Below are 22,815 nucleotides of genomic sequence, written 5' to 3' on the forward strand. Positions count from 1 at the left end.
AACAAAAATAAATAAAATAAAAAATAAAAAAACAAAAACCACAACACATACTCTGTAGCTATTAAGATTGGCTCCATTCTCCCAGGACATCTCTGCTGTCCTCCAGGTAGCAAATACACACAGCAGCTACTATTTCTTCTGTATCTTTGAAATGCATCTTTCTAGTGTCTTTCTACTGTAAGAGTCTCAGCAGGATGTGGTTACAAACCCTGGGTGAAGGAAGGAGGTGGGGGAGCTAAGGAAAGACAAAGACTTTCAGTTTGAAAGTAGGTAGCTGGGCTGGCGAGATGGCTCAGCAGGTAAGAGCACTGACTGCTCTTCCGAAGGTCCTGAGTTCGGATCCCAGCAACCACATGGTGGCTCACAACCACCCGTAATGAGAGCTGGCACCCTCTTCTGGTGCGTCTGAAGACAGCTACAGTGAATTACACCGGAGCAGAGCAGCAAGCGGGGCCAGAGAGAGCAGGGCCAGCAGAGGTCCTGAGTTCAATTCCCAGCTGCCACACACATGATAGCTCACGGCCATCTGTACAGCTACAGTGTACTCATACAATAAATAAAAAAAATAAATCTTTAAAAAAAAAAAAAAAGAAGAAAGTAGGTAGCAAGATCCTAACTCAAAACAAACCAGGGCTGGAGAGGTGGCCATCGGGTAGAAAAACTGCAGTGCACACCCGACCACTAGAGTTAGATCCCCAGAGCCTACGTAAAAAACGTGAGGACTGACTCCATGAACACTCACACAGACTCCTCAAAGCCAGCCTTCTTTTGCACCATCTGTTTGCTTCCTGTCTGGTGGGTGTTTCCCACTTTGAGCACACTTCAGGTGCACACCAGGGACCTTTCTTGACTCTGGATTATCCATCCATTCCTCATTTTAGGTTTAGGTTCTCAGCATCACACACATCTACTCAGGACCTTTGGAAGAGCAGTCAGAGCTCTTATCTGCTGAGCCATCTCACCAGTCCCCTAGTTTTCTTTCTTACCCACAATAAAGACCTCCCCCTAATGGAGACAGCTGTCATGGCCACAGTTTCTTTAGTGACGGCCTCAGGCAGGAGAATTGCCATCAGTTCTTAGCTAACCTGGGTCAGAGTATGAGACTCTGTCCCCCACTCCCCCCCCCCAAAAAACCCCAATAATAGCAAAAATTAAGGATGGATGGGACTGGAAAGGTAGTTCAGTGGTTAAAGGCACTGGCTGCTCTTCCAGAGGACCGGGGTTCAATTCCCAAGATCCACATGGCAGCTCACAATTATCTGTAACTCCATTCCAGGAGACCCAACATGCACCCCTCACCGTGTGTGTGTGTGTGTGTGTGTGTGTGTGTGTGTGTGTGTGTGTGTGTGTGTGAGCGCAAAACACTTATGGATGGCATGAAGTTACTTTCACAATTATAATCACAAAATACTTTGATGATAGAATAAAAATAAGATCCTTTGTGGGAGGAAGAGAGGACTCTTTCCTATCTGGGCCTTGTGTCCCCTTAGATATGGGGACAGGGAGGATGGGGGGCATTTAAAGAAGAAAGATAACAGAAGAAAGATAGAAGGGAGGGGGGACCTTCAAGCCTGCTGAGAGGGGACAAAAGCCCCCCAGAGAAAGAAGGTGGTGACTTAAGTGACAGAGAACAGTTTTACCTGGTAACCGAGTGCTGAAGCAAAGTCTTTCTGTTCAAAAGCCTCCAACATCTGGTTCGTCTTTTTTCCCAGGTAGTTATAGGTACTGGCAAGACAACAAAAATATCCCAAGCTAAAGAATTTGGTGGGAAGGATCCAAGCTCTCTATGCTCATCTGACCAATCAAGGATCAGGAGTTTAAGGCTATCCCATGCTATATAGTGAGTGTGAGCCTAACTTGGGCTCCATGAGATCTTGTCCTGGAGGGAAAAATCGATATAAACAAACATAAAGGAAAAAAAATATACCGAGGGCCCCCACTGTTCTATTTGTAGGGTCGATTAATAAAGAAAACCAGTCTGTCTTCAGTTATGAGTTCTATAGCAACACAAAGCAGCGCCAACAAGAAGGCAGAGTGATGGGTTATTTCTCTATCTCTGAAATGAGCCAATTCAAGACAGACTAGATTACATTAAAGGCAGGTTTACTGGGAAGCTGCTCTTGGGTGGGTGAGTTCACTGGCCCCAAGACCCAAGGCCAGTGAAGTTGCCATGGGGAAGGGGATGTTAGGCGAGGGAGAGAGAAGAGAGAAAGGATGTACAGAGAGAGAAGAAGAGAAGAGAGAGGGAGAGAGAGAAGGGAGAGAGATAGGGAAGGAGAGAGTGAGGGAGCAAGGGAGAGGGAAGGGGAGAGAGAGATGGGGTAGGGGATAGGGAAGAAGAGAAAGGGTGGGAAAGAGGGAGAGGAAGAGAGAGAGAGAGTAAAGTGTCTGGACCAAACAGGGAGGAGCCTCTGGGGGAAGGGCAGCCTAGCCCCTGGGCTGGAAAGTTCAAGGTTAGGGCCAGAATATGCCAGATAGGGACTGAGGAATGCAAGGAAAACCTGGAGGCTAACAGAGAGAATGCCAGAGGGGATACAATCTGAGAGTAAAAGTTGGAGGGTGTGTTTTAGTCAGAAGTTGAGGCCAACAGCTGCCTAGGGCACACACACAGACTCAGAGTAGACAACCGGGGCTCCATTGTAGTACTGATGTAAGTACTAAATGTCATATGTGGCAGTACATGGTCACAAATGACTGAATTTCAGCATTCCAGAGGCTGAGGGAGAAGGACCTCTTTGTGTTTGAGGCCAGCCTGGGTCTAGCAGGTTCTAGATACTTGGGAGGTGGAGCAAGAGGATCAGGGGTTCAAGGTCATCTTCAGCTGGATAGTGAGTTTGAGGTCAGCCTGGGTCACATCAATGGATCAAGTCAATAGTGTTTATCAAAGGCATGTATCTCACGACTCCTTGTGAAAAGTGCCTTAGCTACCCCTGAGGAAATATACTTCCAGCTGGTGCCAACAGTTTACTGGGCCTGCAGCATACCCTAGTAAAGTTAGCAAGTACAGTGGGCATACTGACTGAACTGCTGTCTTGTGCTGAGTAGGCCTAAGGCCACAACACTGTGGATTCCTTGACACAGTGAACTGGACTTTGGTGGACCCTCAACTGAGTCAGACAGTACAAACAATATCCTGAAGTAGGGAAGAGAAACAAAGGTGTGCAGGAGATGCAGAGGTGAACATCTTCAGGGGACCCTTGGGGAAGGGTGGCTTTCTGTGGATGGTGAGAGCTTTGTAGTTTCTGGCTTTCATGGGCTCTAGGGTCTGGCTGCATGTATTTATCTCAGTTGAGTGTTACCTGGTTTGTCAGTATTTTATAATAACTAACTTATTGGTTTTTTTTAAAGTTAAAGGCAGGTTAGCCTGAATGGATTTCTGTCATTTGTAACTACACTTCTAACAAGCCAGCTTTGAGATGCTGACCATCAGGAACTACAGAGAGAATAGGCCCCGCTAAGCTGTAGTCCCCAGGCCCTTCGGCCTATGTGCTCACCTGCTTCACCTGATTACAATGGAATGCAATTTCCAAGTTGGAGGAATGACAGCTATGTCCTAAAACAATGCAAATGACAGGCGACTTCTATCAGAAAGGACTATCGTGGAATGTAGCTTTTTTCTTTAAGATTTATTATTATTATTATTATTATTATTATTATTATTATTATTATTATTATTATTGTGTGTGTGCACGCCTTGTGGGTTTATGTGCATGATGTGCAAGCAGGAGCCTGCAGAGGTGAAAAGAAAGTACCAGAGCCTGCAAATATAGTTGCAGGCAGCTGTGAACTGCCATGTGGGTGCTGGGAACTGAACCCAGGTCCTCTGCAACAGCAGCCAGCAATTGCTTGTTGTTGTCTTTTTTTTTTTGACAGAGTCTACTTTGATTTTTGAGCTACCTCAAAATCATGGCTATCCTCCTAGTTTGTGTTGCAGCATTTTCTCTGTCCAATCACATTAGGGCAGTGACAGGGCTGTGATTGGACAGGAGGTGGAGCTAGAAGTTTAGGAGTGAGAAAAGTCAGAGAGCAGAGGAGAATCATGGAGGCAGACAAACAGGATTCAGATCCCATGTGGTTTTAAACAGCCACAAGTAGTTAAGGTTTTTACGAGGTTAGAATCATTTGGCTCTGAAATTATTGTATTGGCATCTTGTAAATTGTGATCTTACTGATATATAAACCTGATTGGATAGTTAAGCCTTAAGAGTCATGTTTCTACCAGGTAACTAGGCGCTAGATGACTGATTGTGGGGTGTGTGGAGTGTTGTATGTAAGCGAGATGATCTTGCTAGCTGAGAGAAAATAGCAGGAATCCTCCAGGACATAGTGATGTGGCTGGCCAGTACTGGTGGGCCAAGAGAGTTTGTGGGGTGGTCATTTTTAATATTTCCTGCAACAAATTTGTGCCTTTGAATGCTGGTATTACAGGCATGGGTTAGCACATGTGACTCTACTAGAATGTTTTTATTTGTTTTCCTGTCACTGCTTTGAGACAGGGTCTGATGGAATTCAGACTCGATCCAAACTTTTTATTAGTTGAGGATGAGTTTGAATTTCTAATCCTCCTTCCTCTACCTTTCAAGTGCTGGCTTATAGGTTTGTATCAATGTTCCAAGCCTCTCTCTCCATCCTAAAGCTGGAGGATTTCCTTAGCATTTGAGAGACAAACCACAGAATGAGCAGAGGTGGGGAAAGAGCTGAAGAGGAGAGAAGGCCATTCCTTTCCAGTTAGGGTCCATCTTTCCATGACTGACTCTAACAAATGACTTCTCCTTACTCAGTTTCTTTTCAAAGAACGTGCCTGTCATTACAGGGGACTTCTGTCAGAAAGGACAGATATGCAAGAAGCCCATCTATCTCAGTGATGGGTGACTTTATATTTGTAATCACTAGGAAAGACAGGTCAGACTTACCTGCCTACTGCTCCAGTTGCTCCCATGACTAGAGCACTCAACAGTTGCTGATAAAAAGAGACAAAGAGATTCAGGCTTTTGAGAAAGAGAAGAGCTACTCTATCACAAATAGTTGAATGGATCGCTTTGAGACTGGGACATGCCCAGGGAGTAACTCACCTCGTCCACCCCGAACAGCAAAGCAAACTGTCGCTGGTGATTCTGATCGACACACTGGCCGAAATCTAAGAGGTCAGTGTCAGTGAACTTCAGTCCTTGAAAGCTGGGGATCTTATCCTGAATCCCGTCCAGCAGCTCCTCAGCACGAACTTCAGAACAACAAACACTTCAGAAATCCACACAGCAACAGAAACTATCAATACCATCTTGAGGTGGTCTTTTCACACATGACTGTATTCCCATTTCCATGCACTCTGAAGGCTGAGGCAAGGTGATTCTGGGGCCAGCCTGGGCTACATAGCTACATGGCAGGAATCTGTCTTTAAAAAAAAAAAAAAAGCCAAACACAGATGGTGTATGCCTGTAATCCCAGGAGTCAACAGGCAAAAGGAGCCAGTTTCCGAGTGGTTGAGGTCAGTCTGGTCTGGGGCATCCAGGATACATAGTGAGACCTTCTCAAACAAGCAAACAGATGACTAACAGAGGCCAGGTGGTCCTGAAAGTTTGAGGTTAGCCTGGTCTACACTGTGAGTTTCAATATAGCCAGTATTTTGAAGAAAAAGGGGCTACGGCTTTTATTTATTTACATTTTTGAGATATAGTCAACTATAACCTAGGCTGGTCTCTCTACATAGCTGCCCAGAAGAGCTTTGAACTTTGGTCTTTGAAAGTTCTGGGAGTACAGGTATGCACTACCACGCTTTGCATGTGGTGCTTTGTGCATCTGAGGTGAGCATGCTGTACTTTAAACTGATCTCCAGCCCTAGCCCATCTTATGTTCAAATGAGGTGATACTGGCTGGGATTCTGGATAGGGCTCACTACAGGAGAGCCAACCTGGTGATGGGGAGGAACTGGAGGTTGAATTAATCACCAGTTATAGCTATATAATAAAGCCACTTTACCCCAAAATAGGATCTAGAGAGTTTCTGGGTGGGTGAACACAGAGGTCCCTCTGTACCTAGAGACGGCATGGAAGCTTCCCACATCTCTTCCTACACACCTTATAGGTCTTTAATAGGTAAGAGGATTTCTTTGAGACCCATGAGCTGCCCTTGTAAATCATTCAAACTCAAGGATAGAGTTAGGAGAACCCCACTCTGCCACTGATCAGAGGCAAAGGCCACAGGCTGGGACTTGAGACTAGCATTTGACATGCAGACAGTCCCCTGGGTCTGGCCGCCCAGCCTGTAGGATCTGCTGCCATCTCCAGATAGATGGTGATAGATAGAAGTGGACTGATCGGCTAACACTTCACCTCCAATGGAGAACTAACTGCTGGCAGGGGAAAGTCCCTACATGGATTTCATTTTGGTGACTAGAGGAGAAGTGCTTTCTGTCTAAGTGGTAAGTATGAGCAAGTATGGAAGATCATTTCTTCCTCAGAATGGTAAGTTAGCCTTGGGCTGAGGATATCTCAGTAATGAAGGAAAAACCTAACATGCATGAGGCCTTGGGCTTGATCCCTAGCAACACACACATACAGACACACAGACACACGGACACACAGACACACACACACACACACACACACAAAGTATGTGTAGCTCAGAAGCAGAATATTTGTCCAGAATGCACACAACAAAACAAAACAAAACAAAACAAAACAAAAAACTAGAGGAAAAGTTAGGGAGATGAGATACCTCTCCATAGGCTAGGCACTGGGAATACAGCAGGGAGAAGGTACAAGCAGTCCTGTCTAGTGCAGCTTCCTGTCTTTTATCTTCTAATAGAAGATGCAGAGGGTTTGGGATGTAGTTCAGTGGTACATCACTTGCCTAGTATGAGTTCAAGCCTCAGTATGGCAAAACTAACCAGCTAAATGAATATGGAGACACAAAGCGGTTGGTATATATGCCTAGGGTTTATGCTATTTAGCCTAGGCTGCACTGTATCTTACTATGTAGCTTCCCACCCCCACCCCCACCCCCATCAGCTACAACTCATGGCAGTCTTTCTGTTTTAGCTTATCAAATTTTCTGTTTGTTTTTTTTTTCCTTTTTAGTATAGAATAGAGTTAATTTAGGGCATGGGGAGGGGAGTTAAGAGAGTAGCAGAGGCAGAGAAAGGCAGACAGAAGGAGAGAGCAGAGAAGTGGAGATAGGCCATGACCATGTGGAGGGTTGGGGGTGAAGAGAATGGGGAGAGATGGGGCACAAGGGGGCAAGAGGCAAGAGAGCAGAGTTCAAATTTTCTTACTTCTCTATGTGGCTGGAGAGGTGGCTCAGCAGTTAAGAGCACTGACTGTTCTTCCAGAGGTCCTGAGTTCAATTCCCAGCAACCACATGGTGGCTCATCTGTAATGGGATCTGATGCCCTCTTCTGGTATGTCTGAAGAGAGGTACAGTGTACTCACATACATAAAACAAATAAATAATTCTTTAAAAATAAGGGGGGGATTTTATAAAGAAGAAGAAGAGGAGGAAGAGAAAGAAGAGGAAGAGGAGGAGGAGGAAGAGGAAAAGGAGGAGGAACAAGAGAAGAAGAAATCTCATGCAGCCTAGGCTGCCCTTAAGCTTATCTGCATAGCAGAGAATGACTTTGAATTCCTGAACCACCTGTCTCTACCAAACACTACAGGCACATGCTGCCACAGCCAGTTTTATCAAGTCTATTTAAGCCTAAGTACCTCCATATAAAGTGACGTGAATGACTGATAAAGGCTGAGGTAACAGAATGGCTCACTTTGGAGCAATTTTAACTAGTGGCCTGTCTAGTCCAGTAGGGTGGGATGGAGTAGCGTTTCTTTCTTTGTTTTGTTTTCCGAGACAGGGTTTCTCTGTGTAGCCCTGGCTGTCCTGGTACTCACTCTGGAGACCAGGATGGTCTCAAATTGAGAGATCTGCCTGCCTCTGCCTCCTGAGTGCTGGGATTAAAGGAATGTGCCACCATCTCCAGGTATAGTAGAATTTCTTTCTTTCTTTCTTTTTTCCCTTTTCTTTTTTTCTTTTTTTTCTTTCTTTCTTTTTTTTTTTTTTTTTTTTTTTTTTTTTTTTTTTTTTTTTTTTTTTTTTTTTTTTTTTTTTGGTTTTTTGAGACAGGGTTTCTCTGTATAGCCCTGACTGTCCTGGAACTCACTCTGTAGACCAGGCTGGCCTCGAACTCAGAAATCCACCTGCCTCTGCCTCCCAAGAGCTGGGATTAAAGGTGTGCACCACCACTGCCTGGCTGTAGAATTTCTTAATGGAATACTTAGGATGGGGAAGCTGAAGAAAATGTTAAAAAAACAAAAACAAAAACAAGACTTGGGTTTTGGACAAATGGCTCAGGAGAGGAACACAGACCCTTCCTCCTAGAGGACAGTGGTTCCATTTCCTCTATTTACAGAGCTGCTCACGACCATCTCTAACTCCAGTCCCAGGGAATCTGATGTTCTCTTCTGACTTTCATGGTCACCAAACACCCATGTGGTGCAAACATACATGCAAGCAAGTCACTTTCATTCATACACATACAATAAATAGAATTGAGAAGAATTGAAACCATACTTACTCTTTACCCCAGTCACTGAAGGGATGTGGTAGTAATAAAATGGTAAAGCAGGGGCTGCGGCAGCCACCTCACTCAGGAAGCTTATCAGGGCATCTGTCAAGAAAGGGAGTCACGTGAAGGGGAGTGAGACAAGCAGCTTTCCTGCACTAGGAAATGGTTCAGTGAGATGCAGCCAACCTCTGAAAAGCTGAAATTCCTGACCACCCTATTGCTCAACTATACAACGAAACATCACTGCGCCTTAAGTTTTATGTTTCTTTCTGTAGAAAGGCCAAAATAAGGGGGCTGGAGAGATGGTCCAGAAATGACAAGCACTAGCAGCTGCTCTTCCAGAGGATCCATGTTTGACTTCTATGCTCACACAGTGGCTCACAACCATCTATTTCAGTCCTGGAGGATCTGACACCGTCTTCTGGTCTCTGAGGGAACCAAGCATGCCTGTGTGGTTAAGACATATATGCAGACCACACACACACACACACACACACACACACACACACACACACACACACACACACACACACACACACACAATGAGATAAATTCAGGGCTAGCCTGAGTAACTTAGAAGGTTTCTCAAAAATTTAAAAAAGAAAGGACAGTAGAGCTCAGTTGTCGAATCCTGATCCAGAATAGTTCAGACCCTGGCTTCAATCCCTAGTGCCTAAAAAAGCCTTTAAAAAAAAAAAAGAAAAAGAAAAAAAACAGTGCTAAGCACAGTGGCACACTCCTTTAATCCTAGCACTTGGGAGGCAGAGGGAGGTGGATCTGTCTGAGTTTGAGGCCAGCCTGGTCTTCAGAGACAGTTCCAGAACAGCCAGGTCTACACAGAGAAACCCTGTCTCTAAAAAACAAACAAAAGTATGTGTGTCAGGGCTAAGAGTGGTGGCTCATGTCACTGGGCACTTTCCCTTTTTGGGAACTGATCTGGACAGAGCAGAAGCCTGCCTCTGGTTATTAAGTCAACTGCGACCCTACTCGGAGGCTGAGAGCTGGCTTACACTGTGCATGACACGGAGGCTGAGAGCTGGCTTACACTGTGCATGACACCCAAAAGTGGGACAATGTGACATGTCATACCTTCTTTATCTTCTGTGAAAATATGTTCAGCACTTGGGAAAAGTGTTACACATAATCATTTCTCTGTTCATTTTTTGGAAAAACTGCTCATGTAAAAAAATTGCAAAACAGGGCTGGCAAGATGGCTCAGCAGGTAAGAGCACTGACTGCTCTTCTGAAGGTCCTGAGTTTGGATCCCAGCAACCACATGGTGGCTCACAACCATCTGTGATGAGATCTGACACCTTCTTCTGGTGTGTCTGAAGACAGCTACAGTGTATTACGTCAGAGTGAGCAGAGGTCCTGAGTTCAATTTCCAGCAGCCACATGATGGCTCACAGTGTGTACTCATACACATAAAATAAATAAATCTTTTTAAAAAATTGCAAAACAGCCTGGAAAAAAAAACATGTCTATTCTAAATTCTTTTTTTTTAAATTAATTTATTTTTATATGTAAGTACACTGTAGCTGTCTTCAGACACACCAGAAGAGGGTGTCAGATCTCATTACAAGTTCTTAAACTATCAGTAAATAACTTACTTATCTATATGAGTGATTGTTTTCTATCTGCCAACAATTGCCAACATTCCACCACAATCCGTGCATTTAGTTATGGTTTTAATCCTCTGCACAAATAGCTCTCTCTCCCCTGTCCCCTAAATTGGGATAGCATCAATCCTAGGGGAATAACAAAAAGACATAAAAAGGGAAAGGAAGGACTTGGCTGCTCCTAGGTCTGGTGGAGGAGAAAGTTTACTGTAGGTATGTGTGTGGGAGAGCAGAGCCAGAGTCAGGGACTTCTGAGAGGGTCCAGGTGGTCAGGACCCTTAGCTGTGTGAGGAGAGGGGAGGGGAAGGGAGAGAAGCCAGGTGCAACAGCCAGGAGGCCAGAGGAACAAAAGGGGCAGTTAACTAAAACTTGGGATTGTATAGGAGAGCCTCTGGAGGAAGGCAGGCCAGGATAGAGGGCCAGGTAGCCAGCCACACCCTGTAATGGTAGGGATGGAGGGGCAATGAAGAACCTGGCAGCCAGGTCCGCTCTGATATGTTAAATAGGCACCTCAGCCTGTTTGAAACTTAACATTAGGCTGGCCTCAAACTCCCCTTATGGCTGAAGATGATTTTAAATCTCTGATCGTCCTGATGGGCTAATTGAGAGCCTATCTTAAAAACAAAAACAAAAAAAACAAGCCAAGGGCTGGAGAGGTGACTCAGCGGTTAAGAGCACTGACTGTTCTTCCACAGGTCCTGAGTTCAATTCCCAGCAACCACATGGTGGCTCACAACCATTTGTAATGGGATCTGATGCCCTCTTCTGGTGTGTCTGAAGAGATACATATATAAAATAAATAAATCTTAAAAAACCCAAACAAGGGGCTGGCTAGAGAGATGGCTCAGCGGTTAAGAGCACCGACTGCTTTTCTGAAGGTCCTGAGTTCAAATTCCAGCAACCACATGGTGGCTCACAACCATCAGTAACTAGAGAGACCTGACTTCCTCTTCTGGAGAGCCTGAAGACAGCTACATTGTATACATATAATAAATAAAATCTTAAAAAAAAAAAAACCAAACAAACCAAAACACACACACACACACACACACACACACACACACACACACACACACAAAGAAACCTCCTTATATTTGAATATAAATAGTTTCTTCAGAGAAAGCATTATAGAAGGAGAAAACAATAGGTTGTTTTGGAAGACAATGGGTGTTTTGGTGACCAATTCTAAATTGAACATGTAGTTTCAAAACGACCATCATCTGTACTTGTCTTTTGAGAAGAAATGGGCTCACGCTTTGACATACGACTCTGAAAACCTCCTAACTTATTTCACTAGGCGTGTACATCTACCAGCTGGGGCTGAGTAGCTGATCAGCCAGGTGAGCTAGTGTGATGGTTTGTATGCTTGGCCCAGGGAGTGGCACTATTTGGAGGTGTGGTCTTGTTGGAGTCGGTTTGTCACTCTGGGAATTGGCTTTGAGCATGGAAGCCAGTCTTCTAGCTGCCTTCGGAACAAGATGTAGAACTCTCAGTTCCTCCTGCACCATGCTGAAAGGCTGGAGAATCTTAGAATTTAAAATGAGGGCATTTAACAGAAATGTATGTATAATGTATAACCTTTACCTAGAAGGGGGCATGGAAAACCTCTGTATCAAGCCAAAAATGTGGAGTAGCCAGTTCCAGGAACTTGGCTAACTCAGAGCCTCAGGGCTCTGGTTCTGCCCCTCCTGACTGATCCACAATGAGGGCAGAACTAGGAATGAAGGTCTACTGGTTTACAAGGCTCTCCACCCTGCCGACCAACCGATAGATAAAAGATTACATTCCTAGAAGGAATATGATCCCCTCCCTAACTGAATACCTTGGGTTGGGTCCCTCTGAAATTTTCCACTGTTTCTATGTTGTGTTTCCTTTGTAACCCTCTCCCCACCCCCAGTTTGTGATTTTTCCCTTTAAATACCCCTCACTTCTTGTGTTCGGGGTCTAACTCCTCTGGCCAGCATGGTCACGAGATCGACCCTGGTACCGGCCTATCCCAAATAAACCTCATGTGATTGCAGCAAGTTCGGTCTCTCGTGAGTTATTGGGTGGTCGCATCATCCCGAGACTTGAGTAAGGATCTCCCCAGTTCTGGGGGTCTTTCAATGCCAACCTGGATGCTGCCATGTTCCTGCTTGATGATAATGGACTGAACCTTTGAACCTGTAAGCCAGCCCCAATCAAATGTCCCTTATAAGATTTGCCTTGGTCATAGTGTCGGTTCACATCAGTACAACCCTAAGAAAGCTGGTGCCGGGCGATGGTTGCTCACGCCTTTAATTCCAGCACTTGGGAGGCAGAGGCAGGTGGATTTCTGAGTTCGAGGCCAGCCTGGTCTACAGAGTGAGCTCCAGGACAGCCAGGGCTATACAGAGAAACCCTGTCTTGAAAAACAAACAAACAAAAACAAAAACCAAAAAAACAAACAAACAAAAAAGAAAGCTGGCAAAATGAACTAAGTGCTTTAATACAGTCTTTGCTATGGAACTTGGAGGAGGAACGAGTAGTCCATTTGCAATGTCACACCTCCAGGCTATAGGACTTTGTGTTTATGAATTAAAAATATATTTATTTTAATGAAAGCAAGAGATGAGCAGGAAAAAGCATTGTGCACTCAGACCAATGTCCTTCCTTACCTTTGTTCTGTGACTTGAAAAAGAAAGGCGCTAAGACAGCAATGCCATCAGCTCCGATTTCTGCTGCATGCTGGGCCTTAAAAAAAAAAAAGGCCATAGTAGACCATAGTCCTGTAGAGCTTACTCCCAGACAGTCACTAGAATTCAGGAACAACCTCTTCAGATCTGACAACTAACTCCCATCCTAGAGAATGGAAAGACTAACCAATTCACAGTGGTTCTCAACCTGCTCCTTATGGTGTAGGAACCTCCAACCATAAATTTACTTTCACCGCTAATTCTGAATTAGCTACTGTTATGAGTCTTTATGTAAAGATCTGTGTTTTCTGACAGTCTCCCCTCAGCCCCACCCCCACACCAAAGGTTCAGACCCACAGGCTGAGGACCACTAAAGTAAACCATCATTGTCCAGAATGTCCCAGATGGAGAAGCAGAGACACCTGGTCAGGTAAGCCCAGTGCTTAATTTATTTTTGCACAGTAATGTGCCATCTCTCTGGCACATCTTGATTTATTCTCATTGATTTATTTTTATTTATATGTATTGTTGTGGATTGCCCTGGTGCTGCTTGTATTTTGATATATTTTGATAATTCTGCTTCCTGAAGAGGGGCTGCCACCAACGAGGAGTGGATCAGTCACTAATCAGGTGATGCTGTGTGAACCTTCTCCCCATGTTACCTGGTCAAATGAAGGCTAGAGCCTGTGATTGGGCAGTGGAAAGGAAAGGTGGGGCTGGAGGTTTTAGAGAAGAAGAGAGAGGAAGGAGGAAGCAGGAAGTTGGAGGTATGGAGAGAGGAAGATGGAGGAAGAGGAGGTAGAAGATGAAGCAGAACCATGTGGCCTGGAGGAGTTGCAAGTATCAAGGGATCTATCTGATAGCTGGGGAATAGTGTAGTGTAGTGGTAGACCTGCCTAACCTAGTTGAGCAGCTTATAAATATTATAACTGAGTTGTATGTTCCTTACACGGACATATTGGGGTTGGAGCTTTATCAATACAAATCTGGCTGGTACTAAATATTAAGGCTGTCTGGTGTTTTCCATTTGTGACAATTTAGTTGGGCAAGAGAGAGGGCGAAACCGTGGATCGGCCATGGGTGGTTGGTCTGTGGAATGCAAACAGTAGCTCCAGGAGTCCTCAGGAAGGACAGGTCTGGGTGGCTTAGCAAGCCAGCCACAGGAACCAGGGTGAGACCACCGGTTTAGGCATCGGGCAAGGAGGAATGGGCAGCGACTGATTCTAGAGCCTAGCCGGAGCTAGCGTGGGCTTTTAAAATTACACGCAACAGTGTGTCTGTACAGAGCCATCCACAGAGACCAGAAGATGGTGTCAGATCCCTTGGAGCTGGAGTTACAGGCAGTGGTAAGCCTTCATGTGGGTGCTGGGAATCAAACCTGGGTCCTCTGGAAGAACAGCCAGTGCTCTTAACCTCTGAGCCATCTTTTCAGTCACCCAGGATAATCTCTGCTTGCTTTTGTTTTTTTGACACACCCTTTCTGGCCTGGAGTTCCTAAGCAGACCAGGCTTGACCTCAAAGAGATCTACCTGCTTCAGTCTCTCCAGTGCTGGGATTAAAGGTGTGTGCCGCACCCGGATCACTCCACACTTAGGCTATTCTTGAACTAAGGATCTGCCTGATTCCACCTTCTGAAAAACAGGAATTAAAGGCCTGTGCTACCATGTCAGGCTAGTTGTTTGGATTTCAGTCAGCATGTACACACCCCAAGATTCTCCCATACTACCCAAACCACTTTGCTAAGACACAAGCAGTTCCTGTACAACAGAGAAACTTGCATGTATAATTTCTCTTCCTCTGTTCTGCCTACTCAATGATATTATCTTTCCCATGGGATGGTGTAACAGTCATATTTTAAGTTGACGTTACAGATGGAGAATGTGGTTGAGAAAGGTTAAGAAGAAAAAGAGTATAAATATAACAAAAGGCACACAGCACTATGCTCTGATAGCTTCTTCGATTCCCCTAGGAAAGAAAAAACAAGCCTGTCCTTGGGCACTCCTAACCCTTTAACAGTTTTACTTTATGTATTTATTTTATGATGTTATGAGTGTAGGTATCTTGTCTACACATATATCTGGGTATCACTAAGCCTAGAGCAACCCAAGTCTCTGCATTCTTGATCCTGTCTGTGTCCTAGCTGAAGACTGTGTCTAGCTAGTTTCTACAGCTCCGAACAGGGAGTTCATCTGATATGTTCTATAGCAGTTAAGAGAACTGACAGTTCTTCCGAAGGTCCTGAGTTCAAATCCCAGCAACCACATGGTGGCTTACAACCATTCCTTAATGAGATCTGACGCCCTCTTCTGGTGTGTCTGAAGACAGGTACAGTGTACTTATAATAAATCCAGGACAGCCAGGGCTATACAGAGAAACCCTGTCTCGAAAGACAAAAACAAACAAACCAAAACCAAACCAAAACAAAAAAAAAAACAAACCAAAACCCAACTCCCCCTACAAAAAAACAGAACCCAAAACCCCCCAAACCAGCTTTGTTTTGGACCTCTGAAGAGCCCCATTCTCCAGCGTAGCCCTTTTCTTATTCCCTTTCTGCCCAGCAGACAGCCTCCCTCACTTCGCAGAGATCGGGGACTTTGGCCCACGTTCTGCAGGCTTGGCAGCTTTTATATTCAACCTCAGCTCTTCCTGGAGGAAGTTCCTTTGTCTCTTATCCACTTGTTGTGTCTGGCATGGCTTTGGTGGGGACAGAAGGACATGCTCCTGGGACAGGGCCAGAGGACGTGGGTCTCTATGAGTGTCAATGGCTGCCATGAGCATAAGGCTTGCTTGTATAATAATGAACATATTTTCACATTCCCCCGAGGAACAGAACATCCTCTCTGTTTATTTTAATGACTCCATGTTCATCTGAGACAGCCTGCGTCCGGGAGGCGAAGGTGTGGCTGAAGTCTCAGCAAAATGGTAACTGCTGGGACCTGCAGGACCGCCCTAAGGCTGTGGAAGAGAACTCTAAAAACATGAGTTAGGAAATATATTATTTCTCAACTATGCAAAAATATAAGGTTGCAGTATGAATGATATGAATCTAAAGGCATCTGCACTAATGAGCCAGATTGTCAGAAAATACAAAGGCAGGCAGAGTCGAGTTCAAAGTCAGCCTGGGGCACAGGCCCAGGTTGGTAGAAGTGGTAATTTCAGGACAAGGTTCCACCTAGCTATTTTATCATCTGTATTAACAGAGGCATCCAGAGCTCTGAGTTCTTTTGCAATGTTAAAAGAAAATGCATGAAGCCAGGCGCCTACCTGGTCTACAAAGAGAGTTCCAGGACAGCCAGGGCTACACAGAGAAACCCTGTCTTCAAAAAACCAAAATCCACCCCCCCCAAAAAAAAAGTATGCTTGCTGTCTCCTAAGAATTAAGGGGCTGGGGTCACAGAATGCTGATTCTTAGGATAATCAAAAGGAAATAGTTGAAGTAAATAACTGGATTGATATGTAAAATAAAAGACTGGGCTTTTGATCTGTAGGAGATGAGCTATCTAGAGAATTTTTTAGAATAGCAGGAGAGAATTGCTTGGAGAACTGTCTCAAGCAGAACACACACAGACAGGGGGTTTGGGGGGAGGAGAAGAGATTGAAAGATTGAGAGAGCTGTCTGTAGATCTCCAGAAAGAAAGCAGAACTGGGAGAAAGCAGGCTGGAAAGCCGTCTCCACAGAACACAGGCCACCAGCTTGAACCCACAATTTGACCTGGAATCATTTGTTCTGCTGCTCCCAAACACCCCTCCCTCGGAAGCCTTCTCCAAGCCGAGGCTGGTCCTTGGCATCCACTGTTGGCATCTCTTTGAGCTACTGCTTTTCCATGGCCCCATACCTGCTCCAGTGGTTCCACATTTGATCTCCAGCCAAATATAGGATTGGTATTAACTCTAGCATTAAAAAAGGTCCCCTGCGGGGCTGGCGAGATGGCTCAGCAGGTAAGGGCACTGTGACTGCTCTTCGGATCCCAGCAACCACATGGTGGCTCACAAGCACCCATAATGAGATCTGACGCCCTCTTCTGGTGCGTCTGAAGACAGCTACAGTGAATTACTCCAGAGCGAGCAGGGGGCCGGCAGAGGTCCTGAGTTCAATTCCCAGCAGCCACACACATGATGGCTCAAGGCCATCTGTACAGCTACAGGGTACTCATAAACATAAAATAAAATAAATCTTTTTTAAAAAAAAGTCCCCTGAATAGTCTCAGAGAGGGATGCAGAGCCATACCAGTTCCTGTGACTCCTTCAAGCTTAGTGTTCCCACATGAATCACCACCTGGTCCAACCTGCAGAAGACAAGCATGTGAATCTCCTAGAGTTTAGAAGAACAAAGAAGGGCTGCACCATCTTGGTTTGTGCTGGCTTAATAGTTACCCCAAAGACTCCCTGGGACCCACAACATGAAATAAGAGAAACCATTCCCAAAAGTTGTCCTTTGACCTCCACGCACATACCATGGCACAGGTGTATGTATATGCACATAAAAAGCACAAACCCTAATACTAGTCAAGAATTCACGAAAACTGGGTCTAGTGGCACAGGTCTGCCATCCCAGCTACTTGGAAAGCTGAGGCAGGAGGATTTAAAATTCAAGGCCAATCTGGGGAAATTCCTGAAATTATCTGTCTTCAAAACAACAAAAAATTAAAAATACATTATATAAAACTCTCAAAAAATTTAAAAATATTATTTAAAAATAAAAAGTACCTGGGTGTGGTTGCTCATGCCTTTAATTCCTGCACTCAAGAGGCAGGCAGAGGTAGAGGCAAAAGCAGGTGAATCTCTGTGAGTTCGAGGCCACCCTAGTCTACAGATCCAAGTGCCAGGACAGCAAGGGCTACACAGAGAAAACCTGTCTTGAAAAAAAAATAAATAAAAGGGCTACAGATACTTCAGATCTGTCTCAGTGGCAGGGCAGTACCCTAATGTGTAGGAAGCAGCTCTGAATTTAATCCCTAGCATTACAACTTCAAAAAGTGCATGAAGGGCCCGGCAGTGGTGGCCCATGCCTTTAATCCCAGCACTTGGGAGGCAGAGGCAAGCGGATTTCTGAGTTCTGAGGCCAGCCTGGTCTACAGAGTGAGTTCCAGGACAGCCAGGGCTATACAGAGAAATCCTCTCTCAAAAAACCAAAAAAAAAAAAAGCATGAAGGTATTTCTCTGTTTTCATATAGTAAAGTAAACTGGCCACTATTCAAAATTATTTTAGGGCTGGAGAGGTGGCTCAGCAGCTAAACGCACTGGCTGCTCTTCCAGAGGATCCAGGTTTGATTCTCAGCACTCATATGGTGGCTTACAGCCTTGCAATAATCCAGTGTGTGTGGAGGAGGGGTGGGGGATTGAGCGCCAGCTGTTAGGCTTGTGGGCAAGTGCTTTCCCTGCTGAGCCATTTCCTCTACCCTCTACCCCTAAGTTATTTTATTTATTTATTTATTTTTGGGATAGGTTCTTTCTATTATGTAGTTCTGGAGCTCATTATGATGGGATTAAAGGGATTAAACCATATCCAGCCCTCCAAAATTATTTTAAATTGTCCTTTTCCTCCAAATTCACAAAATCCCATTTGTTCCTGATGTTGACTACTGATCAGAAACATTTGGAAAATTATACATATGTTCTATATAGGCAACATACTATCTACAGGCCACACACTTTCTATATACAAGTGCATGTGTTAGCATTTCTTCTAGGCTGTGCCCCACAGTTACCTGACAACAGCCAGGTGTGCCTGACTCACTATAAAAGGGGCAGCTTGCCCCTCCTCACTCCCTTCTCTAGCTCCCTTCCCCTCTCCTCCCATTGTGCCCTCTTTCTGGCCTCTACTCTCTCTTTCTCTCTCTCCTCCTTTCTCTATCTCTACTACCCCTTCAACTCCCCTCCTCATAAACTCTCTTCTATACTATGCCATGTGTGGCTGGTACCTCAGGGGGAAGGGATGCCTCAGCATGGGCACGCAGAGGCACCCCTTTTCCCCCACACTGTACCAAGCCTCCACCAAACATATCCCTGGCTCTCTTTTCTTTTTTGTAAAACACAATAGTATGCAGAAAGGAAATTTTTGTAAAGACCACAGCAAGGCAGTTCTTTCAGGATCCAAATTTACATAGGCTTTCTTCAAAACATCTGGAGACAGAACTCTTCTACTCAAGAGCTTCATATCAAGTAAAAGACATGAGTCAGAAATGTGGGTTCAAGCACGGAACCAGGTCATCAAGTTCTGACCGGCATAAAAGGGAGCTGGTACTCAGTTTCCAGGACATGCAGGATTCTGAAGCTAAGAACATGAGCTTGGTTTACCAAGAACATAGCACGGGACTGGAGAGATGGCTCAGTGGTTACGAACACTAGCTTGTTCTTTCAGCACTTTCTTAGCACTTACATGGTGGCTTGCTATTGTCTGTAACTCCACTTGTAGGGAATATGACATCCTTTTCTGGCCTTTGTGACACACCTACAGACTGTTGGGTTTCAGATACAGGACAAACAGCTGAGGTGTGTATTTAACACACCAAAGTGGACCTGGCCTCCAGTTCTCTCAGCATCACTCAGCCCTATCTGTTATAGGATGTGGCTGGAACACCCGCCCTCTACCCTGAACTTTCCAGCCCAGAACTGGGTTTCCTCACATCCAGACACTTTGGTTCTCTCTCTCCCCTCTCTCTATGCAACTCTCCTCACATGCTTTCTCTCTTCTTCCCTCCTGTCTCGATTTCCATGGTAACTGCACTGACCCCCTCCTGTGTGGCTGGTAAAGAGCTACCCCCCCCTCAAATAAAGCTGCCTTTATACTTTAATTTAGCTTGAATTGGCTCATTTTGTTGGTAGAGGTAACTTATCACATACACTTATAAAATAAAATAGATAAATAATAAAAACATTCTTTTTTTTTTTTCTTTTTTGGTTTTTGAGACAGGGTTTCTCTGTGTAGCCCTTGCTGTCCTGGAACTCATTCTGTAGCCTCAAACTCAAGAAATCCACCTGCCTTTGCCTCCCAAGTGCTGGGATTAAAGGCGTGTGGCACCACCGCCCGGCTAAGAAAAAACATTCTTAAAAAGAAAAGCAGCAAGGGGCAGAAAGAAAACCAAGGCAAACTCCAGAGGAAAAGAGGAATAGTCTGTAGGAAGAGAAAAGGCTGACCTCAGCTTCCCGGAGCTGCAGGGCAGGACTTCCTGTCTCCCATCAGACAAAGGAAACCTCAGCTACCGTTTCTGCATTTCTAGGCCTCACAGCTTCCCTTCCCCAGCTAGAATCCACCTTTGCGCTGCTGCAGAACCACTCCCACCCCGGGAAACCGCACAGAAATACAGTCCAGTTGTATGACTGCAAGGTCCTAGAAACAGACTACGTTGGACTAAAGACATAAGAGCAACATGGGAGGGGGGAAGGCGGAATGACTTTGACATTGGTTAGCACGGCTAAGTCTAAAGAATAGAGCGGTCCGGAGAAAGCAAGCGTGGTTGGTGGTACACACACTTTTAATCTCAGCATTCCAGGGGCAGAGGCAGGTGAGTCTCAGTGAGTTCAAGGCAAGCCTGTTCTACATAGTTACTGGACAGTAAAGAAACCCTGTCTCAAAAAAGGAAAATAATAACAATAAAAAAGATACCAGGGCACATCAGTCTCCTGGCACACTGTGCTCCATGTGACACACTGGGTAGCTTTATGTCCATTTGACACAAGGTAGGGCCATCTGTAGAAGGAATCCTAATGAGAAAATACCTCCATAGATTGGCCTGAAGGCAAGTCTTCAGGTCCTAGAATTGAAGGCCACAGTTCTCAACCTGGCAGGGGTCACATATCAGATACCTACATTATGATTCATAACAGTAGCAAAATTACAATTATGAAGTAGCAACAATATATTTTTATGGTTGGGGGTCGCCACACCATGGGGAACTGTGTTAGAAGGTCGCAGCATTAGGGAGGCTGAGAACCGCTGCTCTAGGGGATTTTCTTGCTGTGGGAGGGCTCTGCATAGGCAGATGGTTCTAGGGCATATAGGAAAATAATAACCTGGATGGTGGTGGTGCACACCTTTAGCCCCAGCACTTGGGAGGCAGAGGCAGGTGAATTCCAGGCCAGCCTGGTCTACAGAGAGAGTGGCAGTACAGCCAGGTTACACAGAGAAACCCTGTCTCAAAAAACCAAAAATCAATAAAATAAAATATAAAAATAAAATAAAACAAAATAAAATAAACTGATCAGCAGGAAAGTGGTGGTGCATGCCTTTAATCCTAGCACTTGGGAGGCAGAGGCAAGCAGATTTCTGAGTTCGAGGCCAGCCTGGCCTACAGTGTGAGTTCCAGGACAGCCAGGGCTACACAGAGAAACCCTGTCTCGAAAAAAACCAACCAACCAACCAACCAACCAACCAACCAAGCAAACAAACAAACAAACTGATCAAGCCACAAGGAGTAAGCCAGGAAACCCCCCTCCTCATGGCCTCTTTGTCAGCTCCCACCTCTGGGTTCCTGCTGTTTGAGTTCCTGCCCCCGACTCCCCTCAGTGATGGACTGTGATGTAGCAGTATAAGCTAAACACACCCTTTCCCTCCAAGCTGCTTATAGCTCAGTTATGGAGTTTTATCATAGCAATAGAAGCCCTAACTAAGACAGGAGTAATATACACAACAGCAGGCCACCCTCTTCTCTTTCAGTCCAAGGACAGGAAACCCTGAGAAGCTTGGCCTCACAGGCAGATTAGAGGTAGTTTCTGAATAAAAGCTGGTGTGTTCTGTGGTCCAGGTGCCCTTGAAGTCCCTTGCCATGTGTGGGAGGCTCAGATCTCCCCCCCAGCCAACTGGGACAGGGGGGAGGAACTGGCACAGATCTTGCCCGTGAGTGAGCAGCTCACCCAGCATAATTACTCACTTGTTCCTCCCTTGACTAACCCATTCCTCCGCGACCCGGCGACGTTCAGAGACACTCAGGGACAGGCCTTCTCCAGTGGTGCCGTTCACTGTTTTAAACAAAGAGTCAGTCAGTAGGACCAGGCAATGCTTTTTGTTCCTCCAATCCTAAGTCTGGAAGGGTTGGGTCTGAAGCCCCTGTGTGAGAGGAAGGGGCACAAAGAATAAACAGAGAAGGAGCCTGGAGGGGAACATGCCACTTGTCCATTTTTTACTTCAGACTTGGTCCTTTTTCTACCTTCAGCTAGTCAAAAACAGTAAGGAGGTCAACTGTGACTGGTTAGAAATCATTCCTTGCCATTAGGGACAGGTGGGAATTAAATATATATATATATATATATATATATATATATATATATATATATATATATATATATATATATATATATATATATATATATATGTTATTTTAATTTCTGTGTCTGTGTGCTTGTATGTGCCTGAGGAAGCATTTTGATCTCCTGGAACTGGGGTTATGGGATGGCTGGAAGCTGCCTGAAATTGAACCAAGGTCCTTTGTGAAAGTAGCAAGAGTCTTAGCCATTGAACCACCTCTCTAGCTCAATGATTTTTTTTTTTTAAAGGCAGAGTGTTATTACACTGTATCCCAGGTTGGCCTTATGATCCTCTTCCTGCTTTAGCCTCTGAAGTGCTGGGATTGTAGGTGCATGCTACCACATTGATCTAATTTGTATTTATTTATTTATTTATTTATTTATTTATTTATTTATTTTTATAATTATTTTTTAACCCCTTGTAAATTTATTTTTTCTTTTATCTATTCTTCTCTCACACAATATAGCACAATCGCAGATTCCCCTTGCTCTAGTCAGCCCCTCCCACCTCCCCTCTCTCCCAGATCTACTGCTCCTCTATTTCCCTTCAAAATGAACAGGTCTGTCTGTCTGTCTGCCTACCTGCCTTCCAAAGCAGGGTTTCTCTGTGTAGCCCTGGCTGTACTGGAACTCACTCCGTAGACTGGGTAGTCCTTGAACTCAGAGATCCACCTGCCTCAACCTCCTAAGTGCTGGGATTAAAGGTATGTTCCACTTTGTCAGGGCCTGTATCAGGGAGCTAAAC

At 45.0% G+C, this 22,815-nt stretch overlaps 1 protein-coding gene across 2 annotated transcripts in view; it reads right to left on the reverse strand.

Annotated features, from left to right (window-relative positions):
* Npl (N-acetylneuraminate pyruvate lyase) overlaps positions 1-22,815 on the reverse strand; it is a 43,700-nt gene that overhangs the window by 6,073 nt on the left and 14,812 nt on the right. For both annotated transcript variants that reach the window (XM_031384897.1, XM_031384892.1), the window contains exons 4-10: positions 21,698-21,785; positions 17,056-17,113; positions 12,810-12,885; positions 8,564-8,656; positions 5,073-5,221; positions 4,914-4,960; positions 1,641-1,725 (exon numbers count right to left, since the gene is read on the reverse strand). In XM_031384897.1, the coding sequence (XP_031240757.1) occupies positions 1,641-1,725; positions 4,914-4,960; positions 5,073-5,221; positions 8,564-8,656; positions 12,810-12,885; positions 17,056-17,113; positions 21,698-21,785 (596 nt within the window). The remainder of the gene's footprint in view (positions 1-1,640; positions 1,726-4,913; positions 4,961-5,072; positions 5,222-8,563; positions 8,657-12,809; positions 12,886-17,055; positions 17,114-21,697; positions 21,786-22,815) is intronic.

Source organism: Mastomys coucha, unplaced genomic scaffold, assembly GCF_008632895.1.
Source record: "Mastomys coucha isolate ucsf_1 unplaced genomic scaffold, UCSF_Mcou_1 pScaffold1, whole genome shotgun sequence".
In the NCBI taxonomy this organism is placed as follows: domain Eukaryota; kingdom Metazoa; phylum Chordata; class Mammalia; order Rodentia; family Muridae; genus Mastomys; species Mastomys coucha.